The sequence below is a fragment of the Henckelia pumila genome, chromosome 3 (genome assembly GCF_033568475.1).
Source record: "Henckelia pumila isolate YLH828 chromosome 3, ASM3356847v2, whole genome shotgun sequence".
Classification (NCBI taxonomy): domain Eukaryota; kingdom Viridiplantae; phylum Streptophyta; class Magnoliopsida; order Lamiales; family Gesneriaceae; genus Henckelia; species Henckelia pumila.
Genome location: NC_133122.1, coordinates 93,447,483 through 93,469,055, shown reverse-complemented (window position 1 = coordinate 93,469,055; position 21,573 = coordinate 93,447,483). Strand labels below are relative to the sequence as shown.

Sequence of the window (21,573 nt, the reverse complement as noted above, 5' to 3'; positions counted from 1 at the left end):
TTTGACGTTCTTGAATATCCTCGAATTGGAGTTTGTACAGCAAGGTCATGACATCATATATCCTTTGTCATACCTTAGAGAATTAATTTATTCGTGATCCAGCACGGACGTAAGTTGCTTCCAAAAGCCATTATTTATATGTTTGTTTGTTTTTTTAAAAAAAAACCGATGTAGATTTGTTATTCGTGGGCTCTGAGTTTAACTAGGCCAGATTATTCTCGTTTGCACGGTCCGAATGACCCCCATTGCCAAAACATGTGGTTGGTTGCTTTGGAGTTTAATTTTGGGAACAGTAAAATTATAAATATAATTTAATTTTATCTTAGAAATTTCATGATATGGTTTAGTTTCTCTAGAAAAACAGGGAATAAAGCTCTTTTTCGTCCCTCTTGTTTGTGACTTATTTTCAAATAGTCCCTCGAGTTTTCGGGCCGCTCAAATGGTCCTTCGTGTTTCATTATTTTTTCGCATTTGGTCCCTCCCGTCATCTGGACGTTAAATTTTGACGGTGATAAAAGCTCACGTCCATAAATCATAACATTGTATTCTTCCAGTGTTTCATTCTCGTCTTGCTTCATTTCATTGCATTCTTGTGGGATGGTCTGTTCCTGTTCCACAACTTTACTTTGTGGTGATCTAGGTCTGGTAAAACTTCTCTGGTTATGGCCAAATCCACCACACCGCTTGCATTTGTTGTTTCTTCTTATCCCTTTCAGCTTTGTTTGGTTTTAAGATGGTACTTCATCAGGTTCCCGTCTTCGCAACTTCGCTGGCCTACCAACTCTTTCTTTATAAATTGGTGGTAAGGGGGGATTAAGGCACATAAAGGCCACAACTCTGGTTCATTCACTAGCATGATTGACATTGCATAACATCGTTTATACGCTTCAACGCTATAATAACGATGCACATAAGCCTCTGGATTTTCTTTTTTGCACCAAATAACACATATAACATGTGGGCATGGAATCCCAGTCAATTCCCATTTTCTGCAGCTGCAACTCATTTTACTTAGGTCAACATAATGCTGATTGCGTAACCCCAAGATCTGAAAATGCATCTCATCAGCCATCATCGGTCTAAACGCAGCTGCATCCTTGCAATTCTTTGTCATCACTGCTTTAATCTTTGGGCAGATTACACCATTCCACTTCTCAGACTTTGACCAATTCAACTGAAATCTGACCATCAACATATTTCTAATCGATTCGAACATTGGAATTATTGCCTTCTCCTTACCCTCTAAAATCATACTGTTGAAACATTCACACATATTGTTCAAAAGTATGTCACATTTGGGGATGGTGCTAAAGAATGCCTTGCACCAGTGATGTTCAGGTTTTTTGGCCAACCATGCATATGCATTTTCATCGATCTTCTTCAAATCTTCCATGCGTCTTTTGAACTATTCAACTCTTTCGCTCTTGCTGCAGCCCAAAGAGCATTCTTGATCGCCACACCTCTAAAACCATTCATTTTCATGTAGCTCAAGATATGCCTAACACAAAATCTTTTTTCAGCATCGAAATACAAACTCTCGAAGGCAGGAATCAACCCTTTTTGTTTGTTGGACATAAATATCCAACCATGCTGATTTTCAAAGCCGATATCATTATCTAACAAACAAAGAAATCACACCCAACTGTCCTTAGTCTCGCTTTCAACCAAGGCATAAGCAATAAGAAAAATGTTATTGTTAGGATTTAGGACAACTGCCGCTAACAACTGTCCCCCTGTCTTTGTTTTCAAAAAACAACCATCCACACCAATCACGGGCCTACATGCATCCTTGAAACCATCTTTGCATGCTGAGAAACAAACATAAATCTTTGAAATCTTGGCACATCCTCGTCTTCTGTCAATTTCAGAATTACAAAAGCACCTCGTCAGTCCTCTTCAATTCAGAGCAATAGTTTTTTATTCGGCTTAATTGTTCTTGCATGTTGACCTCAACCAGTTTCATTGCTTTTCTCTTAGCCAAATAAGCTTGCTTATATGAAATAGTTGTGCTCAAAGTTTTTTCTACCTCGTCTTTGAACTCGCTGGTACCTAACTTAGGATTTGACTTGAATTTCTTCTCAAAAGTAGCACCCAACCAGCCTGCTTTGATGCTTCTGTTCTTGCTGTGCGAATAGCAATTGTTATGCTTGGGGATAAATGTTTTTATTTGTCAACATGTGTCTTTATTCATTGGTGAACAGAGAATACACCAATTGCAACCTTAATTGATGCATTTACCACGAAGTCTTTTGTTGTCATTCTTCACAAACTTAACTGTACGCCCTCGTCTGATACAATGGCTCTTTATCGCAAATTTGGCCTCATTCTTTGAACTGAATATCATACCGAGATTCAAATCAGGATTTTTAGAATCTTCAATAGGGTTGTACATTGGAAAGGTTGGTGCATCGTCCTCATCAGGTTCAATAGCACTCCCAAAACCATCACTTTTTAGACAGTCATAATTCCCTTTTATCCTGCCAATAGCAATCATTTGAATTCCAGCATCTTCCACCACAAGCGTTCTACTAAGGGGCAAGTTCCCCCCCTTGCATTTTTTTTTTTAAAATTATCAAAATATTCTTATATTTTAAAAATGATAATTTATGATCATAAATTAGGAACCAAACATGAAAATACAAAGATGATCAACAAATTTAAGTTAATCTTTATTGTTTAATGTGTACAAAGTGACCCAAATATTTGTGGCTCATAACTCAATAGTTGTCTCTAACGGAGTCAGACAATAAAAACACTAGATTCCCTTGGCACTAAACCGAGTACCAATCTAAATCTTATCAAGAAAATTCATCTAATAATCGAAATGTTCCTTGCTACTATACCCTTCTGTGACTGTGTAAAACATCATGACTAAGGTAGCCTTCCCTGTACACCCTCTGAAGCACGAAAGGCTTCCAGAGAAACACTGGCATTGGGCGCGCATCCTCAAATGTTTAGTCATAATCCAACACCTTCCACAGTACTTGGTATAAAAACACACATGTGCCCCTAATGCAACTAGTCATCCCTAACACCAGTTATCAAGATCACATACTTACCCAACTACTCTAGGAAGCCACCTAGAACTAATTACTTGGCATGTATTTACAACTGAAGGAATCATATTACTCCGAATAATCAAAGAGTCACATATTTGAACACTAATCAACTAAAAACAAACACTGGAATCAAACCGATGTAATCAAACATGAAAACGGACCAGATCAGTAAAAATTTATTACAGCCCCATCAATACAAAACATAGACAACCAAATACTAGTAGATATACCTAAATAGACTCATCTATTGATATCAGCCTTGGAATCTCCATCCATCCTAGATTGCGTCTGAGCTCCCTAAAATTCAAACATCTGACGCTGCATTCGAGACTACTGACTGCCTCAATGATGCATACCCTGGGTCCTCTGCTGCACTGACGCCTCAGAAGGTCTACCAGCCTGAGATCCCATCCCAGATGCTTGACAACTCTGTCCATCATGCTTAGTACAATCTCTCTTGAAGTGGTCCACACTTACACATGAAAGAAACGGTGTACGTGGTTGGTTATGTAAAGTAGGCAGTGTTGTACTTCGTGTTATAATACTACATACAACACAGTGCAGCGGAAATTTAAAACGTAAATAAAACACAAGTAATTAATTTTGCACGAGTATAAAAACTCGTGCAGGTGCCTTAGGGCTAAATATCACCAGTAAATGCAAGATCAGTCTTACAAAGATAATACTAGTGATTTTACGAAAAGTCAATAAATCCTAAATTTCTCAACAGATTGAGAAATTAAACTTGCATCCTAAACACAATCAGAGTATAAAAGAAATTAGATGCAACTCCCGTAGCCTAAATTTGAAGAGACAAAAGATCTTCAACAACACAGTTCCCACAGTGTTGTCTCTGATGTCTTCAACACGAACGGCAACACGGGGACAAGCAACAACGAAGGTTGCAAAACTTTGCTTCAGATTCTTCAAATTCTTCAACAGAATTCTTCAGAGTTTGCGCAGAGTATTGTACGTCTGAAGTCTTAATTTTCTTGTGCGTGAAAACCTCCTTTTATAGATTAGCATCCAAGTTTTGAAGGTTTCCTTAGATAGAGTCCTACATGAATAAGAAAACATGTTTTAGTAGGAAACAAACTCTATCAAATCTTGCAAATCAAATCTTGATAATTTCAAATAGTATTATATCTAATAATCACTTTATCAAGACTCGATTTAAGTATGGTAAAAATATATCTTAACATATTCAAGATATACACAATATATTTACCAAATATTTGATCTTGTCTAGAACGCAAAATCTTGTAATTCAAAATAAATTAAGGGCCGAGAATATCAAGAAATAAAATTCCTTTCAATCTCCCCCTTTTTGCTTTCTGGACAAAACATAACACAATCAAACATACTCATAAACTCCCCCTGAGTTTAAAAATTCTTCTCCCCCTGAATTTTAAATTTCCCCTGAAGTGTTGTTCCTCGTGTTGTAACACGGTGAATAACATGGAAAATAACACGTGGGATTCTGTAATTCAAATATTGAGCATAAATGGGGTAGAAGTTTTTAGTCTAGATAAAGCATTTTAAGAGCACTTAAGGCACATAACTAGATCAAACAAAACAGTTATATTAAAAACAAAACGAAACAAATAAAGCAAAGATGAGAGAAGAAGCAAAATCTAAAATTGATCACTATCGGATCCCTCTTGAGCAGTAGCTTCACCCTCATCATTTTTAGTCCCAGATGGACCAGCAGCTTCATCTTGTGCACTATCTCCCCCTGTTTGGCCAGAAATGCCAAGTTGTCTCTGACAATTAGCCTAGACCATGCTGTAGAAGGCAATATCTTCCTGTGCTTGCGCAATTTTCTCTTCAGCACGAGTCATCAGCAGCTGAGTAGTGGCAGTAGTGAATTCCAGGGTGGTAGGAGTGAAAGAGTGGGTTCCCGGTTAGCCAACTTGTGGCTAAGGGCTTTTGTGACTCTATGTATAAACAATATTTTGTTTAATATAATTTACACTTTTATAATGGCATTGACTTTATCTTTCTTCATAATGTTATATTATGATATACTATTGTTGTTTTGATAAAGACCTTGAATATGCTATAGTGTATGTAAGATGTGGTAGCACATGGGGATGGCTATCATGAAACACATCTTATAATCACTGTATATTCTAAACAGTTCCTAGTCAATTGAGCCGTCCGCAAATAAGGATAAGGATCGCTCGAGATTGAGACTAGCATTTGCGATGCCGAGTACCACGTTTCATTGGTATGGAACATAGAGATGTTCAAAGCATGCAAATGGATATTCATATGATGAATGATCGAACTACCCTATTCGGACTTTCCAAGTGGTTATCACTTATCGAGTGGATAAAGTCCGTGGTTATGGTTGTACACCATTAGTCCTTATTACTTGAAACATCATTGAGACTCTATATGCTAGTACTGTACTTTGACTCATTTACCGACTCTATTGGGGTCATCAGGTGTCGGGATTGGGTACAGTTATGACACATATAGGAGTCGATGCTTTGTTGTCAAGGATTCACCACATACTCGCGAGTGTGGATATCCTATGCGATCTGAGGAGATATTGGTGTGACGAATCTTTGGCCAGAGTATATGATGTGTTTTAGGTTACTTGGTGTTCCTAGTAACACATGCGATGTCACTAATAGATCTCCAAGATGTTATGCATAGTTATCGAATCTCGAACGACTCTCGATGCACCAATGGTTGTTGATTCGATCGGGATATTTGGTTGAAGGGACCGTACTGTACGCAAACCAAAATCTACTGGTTCTTGGAGGCACTATCAGTAATACCCAGGGAATCATGGGGTGATGTTGCTAGGCGCTCTTACCATGATTCGATGGGTAAGTAGGAAATTGTTGTTCCGAGTCACAAGGAGTTGTGAGCCCACGGCTAGCTGTATTCCTGAATCATTGAGGGTTACACAAGTAATGGATTACTAAAACCCCGTAGAGATAGTTAAATTTAAAGAGTTAAATTTAATGAAAGAGAAGTTGGACTTCTTAATTAAAAGAGAGTGGGATTTCCTAAAATGATATAGGGATGGACATTTTTGGAAATCACTGAATTCGGATTCAGAAAAATTATCTTGACTTTAAAAGATGCAGAAATGGTTTTTGTGCACATTGGTGAAATCAGTTTATCAATCAGAGTCACGATGAATTTTATATTAATTTCTAGAACAACAGGCTTGGCTTGTTGGACTAAGTTATGGATTGTGGGCCCTAAGGAGTTAGAGTCCTAATATAATTATAACTTAATCTAGTCTAGAAATTATCTATAAATATGTAAGCAGTGTTCGAAATTCATCAGAGAATTCAGTCTAGAAATTTCGAACACTACATATAATTTTCAAGAGGATTTTCAAAAATTCCTCTGTCCCTTTTGGAGAAAATTCGACTTGTGATTTTTGTGAAAAATTACAAATCGAATTAACAGATCATATCTGTTTATTCTCTACGTAAAACTTCTGATTGATTTCTAGTGCAGTCAATCAGAGGGTTTTTGTTTTTCATTCGTGGACCTAATTCCAGAGTTAGATCGTGACTGTCATCGGTTCCCGGGATTTACAAGAAGAGCAGATTAAATTCTGTTGGAGTCCACAATCAAGCCTTTGCTTGACGAGGTAAAAATTTAACTTTGTTTTTATTTTTACTTGAACAAATTTAATCGTAAAAGTTTTGATACCCATATATGGAATCGTTTCATATAATAAAATAAAATTTTTAAACTTCCGCTGCACCGGGTATCAATTCTTAGTTGATCTGAACACGTTTTCCAACAGTGGTATCAGAGACAGGTTGCTCAGATCAAACGATTAAATTAATCGATTGTACAAAATTTTTAAGCCTCGGTTTTTGAAACAAAACGAAAATTTTAAAATTGAAATTTAATGGGCAAATCGGGCAGCGAGCATCGCTGCCCAAGGGCAGCGATTGCCTGGGGCAGCGATCGTCGCTACCCAAGGGGCAGCGACGGGCTGCCCTGCCCGGGCCCCTCTTTAAGGCGCGGGCTGCCCGGGATTGTCCTGGGCAGCCCGGAAAAATTATTTTTAATTTTTAATTAAAATTTTAATTTTTTTTGAAATTCTAGTTTTTGATCCGATCAAAAATTGTTTTTGATTGGTTCACGAGGCATTGGATCGAATTGTTCGAGTCCGAAAATTTTAAAATTGATTTTTGGATAAATTTGAATTTTTGGAAATTTATAAATTTTATCCGTTAAATTAAATTTTATAATATTTTGGTACAATTGATGATAAGATATGATCTTATGGTTGGATAAGATAAAATATGATTTTATCTTTTAAATTATGATGCCTTTGCATGTTTATCCAATTATTTAATTATTGAATTAATTATTGGATAAAGGATGATCGATTGCCATGATCAATGTTTTAGGTGTATGTTAGATAATTTACATTTGTCTTATTGTTGTTGGATTTTATTAATGGGCTTGGTTTATAGCCCAATATTATTGTCATATGTAATAAAAGTGGGCCTGGTTTATGGCCCGTTCCCACCCCTAAAAATGTATCCCAATTTGTCATCGAAACTTTGTTGGAGAACGCGGCTTTCAGATCAAACAAGATTGATACCCGGTGCAGCGGAAGTTTAAAATTATTTATTATATGGAACGATTCCATATTGGGTATCAAATCTCTACGATTAAATTATGTGTGTGTAAAAATTTAAATAACAATTATAAAATTTTTACCTTTAATCTCGTATCGAGATTTTGGACACCAACAGATTTCTCTGCTCTTGTTGTATCTCCCTGGAACCGATGGATGAACTGTTCTTCAATCAGGTCCACGAATAGAGATTTAATCCCTCTGATAGATTGCACTAGAAAATCTATCAGAATTTTTCTACGAAGAGATTAACGAATTTGATTCGTTAAACCAGACTGTAATTCAAAATCACAGGCTGGATTTTTCTGACAGAGAGAGGGAGGGGGGCGGCCACCTTTTAGAAAAATACTTAGGGTTTTCGAAAATTGTGACCTATTGTGTGTAATTTCTGTACTGCAATAACTTATTTATAATGTAGGCCACTAACAGCTTAGGGCCCATTAGTCATAAGTTCAGGCCCGACAAGCAAAGCCCGCATGTTCAGAAATTAATATAAAATTCATCGTGACTCCGATTGATAAACCGATTTCACCAATGTGCACAGAAACCATTTCTGCACCTTTTAAAGTCAAGATAAATTTTTCTGAATCCGAATTCAGTGATTTCCAAAAATGGCCATCCCTATGTCATTTTAGGAAATCTTACTCCTCTACTCTTAAATAAGAAGTCCAACTTCTTCGTTCATTAAATTTAACTCTTTAAATTTAACTATCTCAACGGGGATTAAAAATCCATTACACTGTGTGACCCTCAATGGTTCAGGGATACAGCTAGCCGTGGGCTCACAACTCCTTGTGACTCGGAACAACAATTTCCGACTTGCCCATCGAATCATGGTATGAGCGCCTAGCAACATCGCCCCATGATTCCCTAGGTATCACTGATAGTGCCTACAAGAACCAGTAGATTTTGGTTAGCGTACAGTACGGTCCCTTCATCCATATCCCGATCGAATCAACAACCATTGGTATATCGAGAGTCGCTCGAGATTCGATAACTATGCAATGCATCTTGAAGATCAAATAGTGACATCGCATGTGCTACTAAGAAACCATTTCTTAAATCACATCATGTACTCTGGCCAGAGATTCGTCACACTAATATCTCCTCAGATCGCATAGGATATCCACACTCGCAAGTATGTGGTGAATCCTTGACAACAAAGCATCGACTCCTATATGTGTTGTAACTGTACCCAATCCCGACACCTGATGACCCCAATAGAGTCGGTAAACGAGTCAAAGCATAGTACTAGCATATAGAGTCTCAATGATGTCTCAAGTAGTAAGGACTAATGGTGTACAACCAAAACCGCGGACTATATCCACTCGATAAGTGATAACCACTTGGAAAGTCCGGATAGGGTAGTTCGATCATTCATCATATGAATATCCATTTGCATGCTTCGAACATCTCTATGTTCCTTACCAATGAAACGTGGTACTCTGCATCGCAAATGCTAGTCTCAAGCTCGAGCGATCCTTATCCTTATTATCGGACGGCTCAATCGACTAGGAACAGTTTAGAATATACAGTGACTATAAGATGTGTTTCATGATAGACATCCCATGTTCTACCACATCTTACATACACTATAGTATATTCAAGGTCTTTATCAAAACAACAATAGTATATCACAATATTACAATATGAAGAAAGATAAAGTCATTGCCATTAATAAAAGTGTAAATTATATTAAACAAAAGATTGTTTATACAAAGAGTCATCAAAGCCCTTAGCCACAAGTTGGCTCACCGGGCACCCACTCTTTCAATCTCCCACTTGCCCTATAGCCAACTAGTCATACTACGTAGACCCATTGCTTCGCGATGTTTGTCAAATAATGGTCCTGGCAAGGGCTTAGTAAGTGGATCAGCGATATTGTCTGCAGTGGCCACTCTTTCGACAGTGATGTCTCCTCTTTCCACAATCTCCCGGATGATGTGGTATTTCCTCAGTACGTGTTTGGATCTTTGATGAGACCTTGGTTCCTTTGCCTGAGCAACGACACCCGTGTTGTCACAGTACACCGGGACTGGACCAACAACTTCAGGAATGACGCCCAACTCTTGGACGAAATTCCTCATCCAAACGGCCTCTTTAGCAGCAGCTGATGCTGCAATGTATTCAGCCTCAGTGGTGGAATCCGCTGTGGTGTCCTGCTTGGAACTCTTCCAAGAGACAGCACCGCCATTGAGCATGAACACAAATCCAGAGGTTGACTTCGAGTCATCCACGTCACTTTGGAAGCTAGAGTCGGTATAGCCTTCCAATTTTAGTTCTCTTCCTCCATATACCATGTGTTGGAAAACGCGGCTCTCAGATCAATCACGATTGATACCCGGTGCAGCGGAAGTTTAAAAATTTTATCATGGAACAATTCCATGGTGTGGGTATCAACCGTTTAACGATTAAATTATTGTGTGTGTAAAATTCAAATAACAATTAATTAAATTTTACCTTCAATCTCGCAACGAGATTACTGGACACCAACAGATTTTATCTGCTCTTGTTGTCTCTCCCTGGAACCGATGAACTCCTTCAATCAGGTCCACGAACAGAGGTTTAATCCCTCTGATAGATTGCACTAGAAAATCTATCAGAAGTTTTCTGCGAAGAGAATAAACGAATCTGATTCGCTATTCCTTACTGCGATTCAAAATCACAGACCGGAATTTTCTCGGGCAGAGCAAGGCAGGGGTTCGGCCGATTATTCTAGAGGAGAGGCTAGGGTTTCGATTTTTCTCTCTCAAAATAATGAGCTGATGTGTGTAATTTCTGTACTGCAATAACTTATTTATAATGCAGGCCACTAACACCTTAGGGCCCATTAGTCATAAGTTAGGGCCCGACAAGCAAAGCCCGCATGTTCAGAAATTAATATAAAATTCATCGTGACTCCGATTGATAAACCGATTTTACCAATGTGCACAGAAACCATTTCTGCACCTTTTAAAGTCAAGATAAATTTTCCTGAATCCGAATTCAGTGGTTTCCAAAAATGTCCATCCCTATGTCATTTTAGGAAATCCTACTCCCTTACTCTTATTTAAGAAGTCCAACTCCTTAGTTCATTAAATTTAACTCTTTAAATTTAACTATCTCAACGGGGATTAAAACTCCATTACACTGTGTGACCCTTAATGGTTCAGGGATACAGCTAGCCGTGGGCTCACAACTCCTTGTGACTCGGAACAACACTTTCCGACTTGCCCAACGAATCATGGTAAAGCGCCTAGCAACATCGCCCCATGATTCCCTAGGTATCACTGATAGTGCCTACAAGAACCAGTAGATTTTGGTTAGCGTACAGTACGGTCCCTTCATCCATATATCCCGATCGAATCAACAACCATTGGTATATCGAGAGTCGCTCAAGATTCGATAACTATGCAATACATCTTGAAGATCAAATTAGTGACATCGCATGTGCTACTAAGAAACCATTTCTTAAATCAAATCAAGTACTCTGGCCAGAGATTTGTCACACTAATATCTCCTCAGATCGCATAGGATATCCATACTCGCAAGTATGTGGTGAATCCTTGACAACAATGCATTGACTCCTATATGTGTCGTAACTGTACCCAATCTCGACACCTGATGACCCCCATAGAGTCGGTAAACGAGTCAAAGCACAGCACTAGCATATAGAGTCTCCATGATGTTTCAAGTCGTAAGGACTAATGGTGTACAACCAAAACCGCGGACTTTATCCACTCGATAAGTGATAACCACTTGGAAAGTCCGGATAGGGTAGTTCGATTATTCATCCTATGAATATCCATTTGCATGCTTCGAACATCTCCATGTTCCCTACCAATGAAACGTGGTACTCCGCATCGCAAATGCTAGTCTCAAACTCGAGCGATCCTTATCCTTATTATCGGACGGCTCAATCGACTAGGAACGGTTTTAGAACATACAGTGACTATAAGATGTATTTCATGATAGACATCTCCATGTTCTACCACATCTTACATACACTATAGTATATTCAAGGTCTTTATCAAAACAACAATAGTATATCACAATATAACAATATGAAGTAATATAAAGTCATTGCCATAAAAGTGTAAATAATATTAAACAAAAGATTGTTTATACAAAGAGTCATCAAAGCCCATAGCCACACAGTTGGCTCACTGGGCACCCACTCTTACAATCTCCCACTTGCCCTATAGCCAACTAGTCATACTACGTAGACCCATTGCTTCGCGATGTTTGTCAAACAATGGTCCTGGAAAAGGCTTAGTAAGCGGATCAGCGATATTGTCTGCAGAGGCCACTCGTTTGACAATGATGTCTCCTCTTTCCACAATCTCCCGGATTATGTGGTATTTCCTCAGTACGTGTTTGGATCTTTGATGAGACCTTGGTTCCTTTGCTTGAGCAACGGCACCCGTGTTGTCGCAGTACACCGGGACTGGACCAACAAATTCAGGAATGACGCCCAACTCTTGGACGAAATTCCTCATCCAAACGGCCTCTTTAGCAGCAGCTGATGCTGCAATGTATTCAGCCTCAGTGGTGGAATCCGCTGTGGTGTCCTGCTTGGAACTCTTCCAAGAGACAGCACCGCCATTGAGCATGAACACAAATCCAGAGGTTGACTTCGAGTCATCCACATCACTTTGGAAGCTAGAGTCGGTATAGCCTTCCAATTTGAGTTCTCGTCCTCCATAAACCATGAACATATTCTTAGTCCTTCGCAAGTACTTAAGAATGTCCTTCACGGCTTTCCAATGCATTTGACCAGGATTAGACTGATATCTGCTCGTGACACTCAGAGCAAATGCTACATCCGGTCTGGTAGATATCATCCCATACATGATACTACCTATAGCTGACGCATATGGTACATGTGTCATATTCTCTATCTCTTCATCAGTCTTGGGACACATAGACTTGGATAGAGAAACTCCATGACACATGGGTAGATGTCCTCTTTTGGACCCATCCATTGAAAACCGTTTCAATATGGTATCGATGTAGGTTGATTGAGTGAGTCCTATCATTCTCTTAGACCTATCTCTATAGATCTGTATCCCAAGAATGTAGGATGCCTCTCCCAAATCCTTCATCGAAAATCTACCTGATAACCATATCTTTGTTGACTGCAACATCCCTACATCATTCCCAATGAGTAGGATGTCATCAACATAAAGTACTAAGAATGTCACCGCATCCTTAACTACTTTCTTGTACACGCAAGGTTCCTCCGGGTTCTTGATGAAACCAAAATCTTTTATTGTTTCATCAAATTTCTGGTTCCAACTTCTTGATGCTTGTTTTAGACCATAAATTGATCTCTGAAGCTTGCATACCTTATGCTCGCTTCCCATGGATGTGTACCCCTCAGGCTGCTTCATATAGATTTCCTCCTTAATGTCTCCATTAAGAAAAGCAGTCTTCACATCCATTTGCCATATCTCATAGTCATACCATGCAGCTATGGCAATTAGGATTCTTATGGACTTGAACATTGCAACTGGTGAAAAGGTTTCGTCATAGTCAACTCCTTGCCTTTGAGTATAACCTTTAGCCACCAATCGCGCCTTGTAGGTCAATACCTTACCATCAGGCCCAAGCTTTCTTTTGTAGATCCATTTACACCCTATCGGAACAATTCCATCGGGAGGATCTACTAAAGACCAAACTTGGTTTGTATGCATCGAATCCAATTCTGACTGCATAGCTTCAAGCCATAAATTCGAATCCGCATCAGAAATTGCTTCCTTGAAGTTTCTTGGATCACATCCAATGTCGGGTTCATCTTGATCCCCTTCAAGAAGAAGACCATATCGAACTGGAGGTCTAGAAGTCCTTTCGGATCTTCTAGGTGCAGGCGTGTCCAGCAATGGTTCCTGAGGTGTAGGATCGTTATTATGTATTTTGGGTTCTTCTCGAACTTTTTCGAGTTCCATCATCTCGCCTTTCTTATCCAATAAGAACTCCTTCTCCAAGAAGGTGGCATTCCTAGAAACAAACACCTTTGTTTCAGCAGGATAATAGAAATAATATCCGATTGAATTTTTCGGATACCCTACAAAATAACATAAGCTGGATCGACTATCCAACTTATCTCCCACTGTCCGCTTCACGTAAGCAGGACATCCCCAAATCCTCAAGTACGAATTCTTAGGAGCTTTGCCATTCCATAACTCGTATGGTGTTTTGTCCACTGCTTTAGTGTGGACGTTGTTCAACAACAATACCGCCGTTTCAAGCGCATAGCCCCAAAACGAAGGTGGAAGCTCAGTGAAGCTCATCATAGATCGAACCATGTCCAACAAAGTTCGATTACGACGCTCCGATACACCATTAAGCTGTGGTGTCATAGGAGGAGTCCACTGAGAGAGAATCCCATTCTCTTTCAGATAGTCCAAAAACTCGGTACTCAAGTATTCTCCACCTCGATCCGATCGAAGTGCTTTAATACTTTTACCTAGCTTGTTTTCTACTTCAGCCCTGAATTCTTTGAACTTTTCAAATGCTTCAGACTTATATTTCATTAAATATAAATACCCATACCTTGAATAATCATCAGTAAAGGTAATGAAGTAGGTGTGGCCATGTTGAGTCCCTACTCTAAATGGACCACAAACATCTGTATGGATCAAATCCAACAGATTCTGACTACGCTCAGGTTTCCCCTTAAAAGGAGATTTAGTCATTTTTCCTTTTAGACAGGATTCACAAGTAGGTAGAGAGTTAATATCAGACATATGAAACATGCCCTCTCCCACTAGCTTGTTCATCCTTCTTGAGGAAATATGACCTAGCCTAGCGTGCCAAAGGTTTGCCGGGTTTTGACTATCGATTTTCCTTTTGTTTGTTGTCGCCGGTTTGTCAATACAATTCACTGGAACGTCTTTTAGTTTTAAATTGTATAGATCGTTTTCAAGTTGTCCATTTCCAATTAAACATTCATTCTTGTAAATATTGCAAATCCCATTCACAAAATTACAAGAATAACCATCTCTATCAAGCATAGAAATAGAAATAATGTTTTTAATTAAATCTGGCACAAATAAAACATCTCTCAACAATAATTTAAAACCATTCTGCAAAATCAAACAAACATCTCCAATGGCCGTAGCTTCAACTCTGGAACCATTCCCGAGCCTCAGCTGGGTCTCACCCATTCTAAGCCTGCGACTTCTTGTCATCACCTGCAAATCATTGCAAATGTGAGATCCACATCCGGTATCCAATACCCAAGAAGTTGTATTAAGTGACATGTTTATTTCGATATAGAACATACCCTTTGCAGTTCCTAACTGCTCAAGATACTCCTTGCAGTTGCGCTTCCAATGACCCGGCTTCTTGCAGTAATGGCAAACATCCTTGGATTTTCCATTGTTTGAAGCCTTTGTCTTTTGCTTCTTCTCGGGTTCCACTTTCTTGGGTGGGGCAGAACGTTTCTTGCCCTTCATACTTGGCCCCTTCTTAGCAGAAGATGAGGAGCCCACCAAGAAAGCTGGCTTATCCTTCTTAAGTGTGGATTCATATGTAACGAGCATATTGACCATCTCTTCATGGGTGGCCTCTATCTTGTTCATATTAAAATTTATCACGAATCCATCAAATGAAGAAGGAAGAGATAGAAGCAGCAAGTCCACATTGAGTTCATGCTCCAACACCAAATCAAGGGTCACTAACTTCTGTATGAGCCAAATCACTCGTACCCCATGATCACGGACCGAAGTCCCTTCACGCATGCGGCACGTCATCAACTCCTTAACAGTAGAGAACCTTTCAGCCCTCGACTGAACCCAAAAAGTTCCTTGAGTTGCGCGTGAATGTCAGCAGCATTCACCGTGTCCTCAAATCGCCTCTGGAGTTCATCAGACATCGAGGCTTGCATATAGCATTTGGTCTTGATGTCATGGTCACACCATGCATCAAGTTTGGCCAATTCCTCCGGACTTATGTCAGCTGGTGCTTCCTTCGGAGGTTCTTTCTCTAACACGTAGAGCATTTTCTCCGAAGTTAAGACAATCTTCAACTTCCGGAACCATTCCGTATAGTTGGCGCCAGTCAGCTTGTTTTGTTCGAGGATCGAGAATAAAGGATTTCGCGAATTCATTGTATGAAATACTGAAAAGGAAAACAGACATATATCAATGATTGTTTAACAATTTACTAAGACATAAAATAGGCGAATTTAATTTTATGAATCTCACTCCCACTATTTTAACGATTTCACCACCCTCTAGTGAAAACGGGAAACTTTTTCCTTAGTGAGAACATGGAGTCCAATTGACAAACTTATGGTCCCGAATAATATTAGCCAACCATAATTCTCAAAAGGTAGAGCCCAATTGCTTCCTAAGCAACCCCCATGTATTTACCTCATGTCCAATAAGGGCCCAATAATATGACGCCGTTTTAAAGTGACATGTCAAGATGACCCATCAATATTAAGTTGTGATGGACGGTCGCCATGTGGATCCCCCAATAATATGAGCCGATCCCATGGGAGTTCCACCCAACTTACAACATTTGTCGATCCAATGTACAGCTTTCCGACGGACGGGCCCCCCCAATAATATGAGCCGGACCGTATCCGCGGGTAGCATCACATACATTGACCGTTGATGGAAGGTAGGAACATTTAAACAATATTTAAATTTCCTTTATTTATCTTGATATAAATTTTAAATCATATTTAAAATGAGGGATTTTATTTATAAAAATATTTGTCTCATCATATTTAATTTATTGCATGCATTGCCGGATTCACGCAATTTATGTCTAAACATGCATACAATCATAATATCACATATTATATAGGATGATCGATTCCATTTCTAATTGACCCGTGGTTGCCAATCACGGGTCTTAGTCCAATCCTAGGTAATATGCAGTATGCAAATGCAATCCTATTACATATGCTTCCAATTTACATTTCTTCAGTCTTCATTGTCTGCTGGGCCCACCATCTTCAAATCTTGATCTCCCACTAAATCTAATGTATTTACAATAAATAACAATGACAAGTAGGGGATACATTTTTAGGGGGTGGGAACGGGCTATAAACCAAGCCCACTTTTATTACATATGACATTCATATCGGGCCATAAACCAGGCCCATTAATAAAACCAACAATAATAAAGACAAAATGTAAATTCCTAACATACACCTACAAAATTGGTCATGGCAATCGATCATCCTTATCCAATAACATTTAATTCAAAATTAATTTATTGGATAACATGCTGTGGCAATTCAAATTTAAACAAGATAAAATCATATTTTATATATAAAATCTCATTTCACATATAAAATCATATTTTATCTCTATATCAAATAAAATCATATTTTATCTATAAAATCCAATTTTACAAATAAAATCATATTTTACTTAATATATCATAAGATCATATCTTATCATCAATTGTACCAAAATAATTGATTTCAAAATTCAATTTACGGATAAAATATTAAAATTTTCCAAAATTCAAATTTATCCAAAATCAATTTTAAAATTTACGGACTCGAACAATTCGATCCGAAATCTCGTGAACCAATCAAAAACAATTTTTGACCGGACCAAAAATAAAATTTTAAATATTAAAATTAATAAAAATATAATTTTTCCCGCGGGCCGCCCGGGACACTCCCGGGCCGGCCCGCACCCGGGGCGCGGGCCGGGGGCAGCCCGGCTGCCCCCTTAGGGCAGCGCCTGGCGCCGCCCCTGGGCGGCGCCGTGCGCTGCCCTGGGCGGCGCCGAGCGCCGCCCCTGGGCAGCGCCGAGCGCTGCCCTGCGCAGCGCCCAGCGCTGCCCTGGGCGGCGCCGTGCGCCGCCCGGGGCAGCAACAATTGCTGCCCCACCGAGCAGCGATCCAATCGCTGCCCGGGTTTTGCCCCGAAAAATTTTTTTTTTTTTTTTTTTATTTAAAAATATTTATTTTGTTTCAAAAACCGAGACTCAAAAATTTTGTACAATTGATTAATTTAATCGTTTGATCTGAGCAACCTGGCTCTGATACCACTGTTGGAAAACGCGGCTCTCAGATCAATCACGATTGATACCCGGTGCAGCGGAAGTTTAAAAATTTTATCATGGAACAATTCCATGGTGTGGGTATCAACCGTTTAACGATTAAATTATTGTGTGTGTAAAATTCAAATAACAATTAATTAAATTTTACCTTCAATCTCGCAACGAGATTACTGGACACCAACAGATTTTATCTGCTCTTGTTGTCTCTCCCTGGAACCGATGAACTCCTTCAATCAGGTCCACGAACAGAGGTTTAATCCCTCTGATAGATTGCACTAGAAAATCTATCAGAAGTTTTCTGCGAAGAGAATAAACGAATCTGATTCGCTATTCCTTACTGCGATTCAAAATCACAGACCGGAATTTTCTCGGGCAGAGCAAGGCAGGGGTTCGGCCGATTATTCTAGAGGAGAGGCTAGGGTTTCGATTTTTCTCTCTCAAAATAATGAGCTGATGTGTGTAATTTCTGTACTGCAATAACTTATTTATAATGCAGGCCACTAACACCTTAGGGCCCATTAGTCATAAGTTAGGGCCCGACAAGCAAAGCCCGCATGTTCAGAAATTAATATAAAATTCATCGTGACTCCGATTGATAAACCGATTTTACCAATGTGCACAGAAACCATTTCTGCACCTTTTAAAGTCAAGATAAATTTTCCTGAATCCGAATTCAGTGGTTTCCAAAAATGTCCATCCCTATGTCATTTTAGGAAATCCTACTCCCTTACTCTTATTTAAGAAGTCCAACTCCTTAGTTCATTAAATTTAACTCTTTAAATTTAACTATCTCAACGGGGATTAAAACTCCATTACACTGTGTGACCCTCAATGGTTCAGGGATACAGCTAGCCGTGGGCTCACAACTCCTTGTGACTCGGAACAACACTTTCCGACTTGCCCAACGAATCATGGTAAAGCGCCTAGCAACATCGCCCCATGATTCCCTAGGTATCACTGATAGTGCCTACAAGAACCAGTAGATTTTGGTTAGCGTACAGTACGGTCCCTTCATCCATATATCCCGATCGAATCAACAACCATTGGTATATCGAGAGTCGCTCAAGATTCGATAACTATGCAATACATCTTGAAGATCAAATTAGTGACATCGCATGTGCTACTAAGAAACCATTTCTTAAATCACATCAAGTACTCTGGCCAGAGATTTGTCACACTAATATCTCCTCAGATCGCATAGGATATCCATACTCGCAAGTATGTGGTGAATCCTTGACAACAATGCATTGACTCCTATATGTGTCGTAACTGTACCCAATCTCGACACCTGATGACCCCCATAGAGTCGGTAAACGAGTCAAAGCACAGCACTAGCATATAGAGTCTCCATGATGTTTCAAGTCGTAAGGACTAATGGTGTACAACCAAAACCGCGGACTTTATCCACTCGATAAGTGATAACCACTTGGAAAGTCCGGATAGGGTAGTTCGATTATTCATCCTATGAATATCCATTTGCATGCTTCGAACATCTCCATGTTCCCTACCAATGAAACGTGGTACTCCGCATCGCAAATGCTAGTCTCAAACTCGAGCGATCCTTATCCTTATTATCGGACGGCTCAATCGACTAGGAACGGTTTTAGAACATACAGTGACTATAAGATGTATTTCATGATAGACATCTCCATGTTCTACCACATCTTACATACACAATAGTATATTCAAGGTCTTTATCAAAACAACAATAGTATATCACAATATAACAATATGAAGTAATATAAAGTCATTGCCATAAAAGTGTAAATAATATTAAACAAAAGATTGTTTATACAAAGAGTCATCAAAGCCCATAGCCACACAGTTGGCTCACTGGGCACCCACTCTTACACCATGAACATATTCTTAGTCCTTCGTAAGTACTTAAGAATGTCCTTCACGGCTTTCCAATGCATTTGACCAGGATTAGCTTGATATCTGCTCGTGAAACTCAGAGCAAATGCTACATCCGGTTTGGTAGATATCATCCCATACATGATACTACCTATGGCTGATGCATATGGTACATGTGTCATTTTCTCTATCTCTTCATCAGTCTTGGGACACATAGACTTGGATAGAGAAACTCCATGACACATGGGTAGATGTCCTCTCTTGGACCCATCCATTGAAAACCGTTTCAATATGGTGTCGATGTAGGTTGATTGAGTGAGTCCTATCATTCTCTTAGATCTATCTCTATAGATCTGTATCCCAAGAATATAGGATGCCTCACCCAAATCCTTCATCGAGAATCTACCTGATAACCATATCTTTGTTGACTGCAACATCCCTACATCATTTCCAATGAGTAGGATGTCATCAACATAAAGTACTAAGAATGTCACAGCATCCTTAACTACTTTCTTGTACACGCATGGTTCCTCCGGATTCTTGATGAAACCAAAATCTTTTATTGTTTCATCAAATTTTTTGTTCCAACTTCTTGATGCTTGTTTTAGACCATAAATTGATCTCTGAAGCTTGCATACCTTACCGCTTCCCATGGATGTGAACCCCTCAGGCTGCTTCATATAGATTTCTTCCTTAATGTCTCCATTAAGAAAAGCAGTCTTCACATCCATTTGCCATATCTCATAGTCATACCATGCAGCTATGGCAATAAGGATTCTTATGGACTTGAACATTGCAACTGGTGAAAAGGTTTCATCATAGTCAACTCCTTGTCTTTGAGTATAACCTTTTGCCACCAATCGCGCCTTGTAGGTCAATACCTTACCATCAGGCCCAAGATTTCTCTTGTAGATCCATTTACACCCTATTGGAACAATTCCATCGGGAGGATCTACTAAAGACCAAACTTGGTTTGTATGCATCGAATCTATTTCCGACTGCATAGCTTCAAGCCATAAATTTGAATCCACATCAGAAATTGCTTCCTTGAAGTTTCTTGGATCACATCCAACATCGGGTTCATCTTGATCCCCTTCAAGAAGAAGACCATATCGAATAGGAGGTCTAGAAGTCCTCTCGGATCTTCTAGGTGCAGGCGTGTCCAGCAATGGTTCCTGAGGTGTAGGATCGTTATTTTGTATTTCGGGTTCTTCTCGAATTTTTTCGAGTTCCATCATCTCGCCTTTCTTATCCAATAAGAACTCCTTCTCCAAGAAGGTGGCATTCCTTGAAACAAACACCTTTGTTTCAGCAGGATAATAGAAATAATATCCGATTGAATTCTTCGGATACCCTACAAAATAACATAAGCTGGATCTACTATCCAACTTATCTCCCACTGTCCGCTTCACGTAAGCAGGACATCCCCAAATACTCAAGTATGAATACTTAGGAGCTTTGCCATTCCATAACTCGTATGGTGTTTTGTCCACTGCTTTAGTGTGGACGTTGTTCAACAACAATACCGACGTTTCAAGCGCATAGCCCCAAAACGAAGGTGGAAGCTCAGTGAAGCTCATCATGGATCGAACCATGTCCAACAAAGTTCGATTACGACGCTCCGATAAACCATTCAGTTGTGGTGTCATAGGAGGAGTCCACTGAGAGAGAATCCCATTCTCTTTCAGATAGTCCAAAAACTCGGTACTCAAGTATTCTCCACCTCGATCCGATCGAAGTGCTTTAATACTTTTACCTAGCTTGTTTTCTACTTCAGCCTTGAATTCTTTGAACTTTTCAAATGCTTCAGATTTATATTTCATTAAATATAAATACCCATACCTTGAATAATCATCAGTAAAGGTAATGAAGTAGGTGTGGCCATATTGAGTCCCAACTCTAAATGGACCACAAATATCTGTATGGATCAAATCCAACAGATTTTGACTACGCTCAGGTTTCCCCTTAAAAGGAGATTTAGTCATTTTTCCTTTTAGGCAGGATTCACAAGTAGGTA

At 39.3% G+C, this 21,573-nt stretch overlaps 1 protein-coding gene across 1 annotated transcript; it reads right to left on the bottom strand.

Annotated features, from left to right (window-relative positions):
- Nucleotides 1-712: 712 nt before the first annotated feature.
- On the bottom strand, nucleotides 713-1,189 carry LOC140889233 (uncharacterized). The gene has a single exon (XM_073296945.1). The coding sequence runs from the start codon at nucleotides 1,187-1,189 to the stop codon at nucleotides 713-715; it is 477 nt and encodes a 158-aa protein (XP_073153046.1).
- Between the last annotated feature and the right edge of the window lie 20,384 nt (nucleotides 1,190-21,573).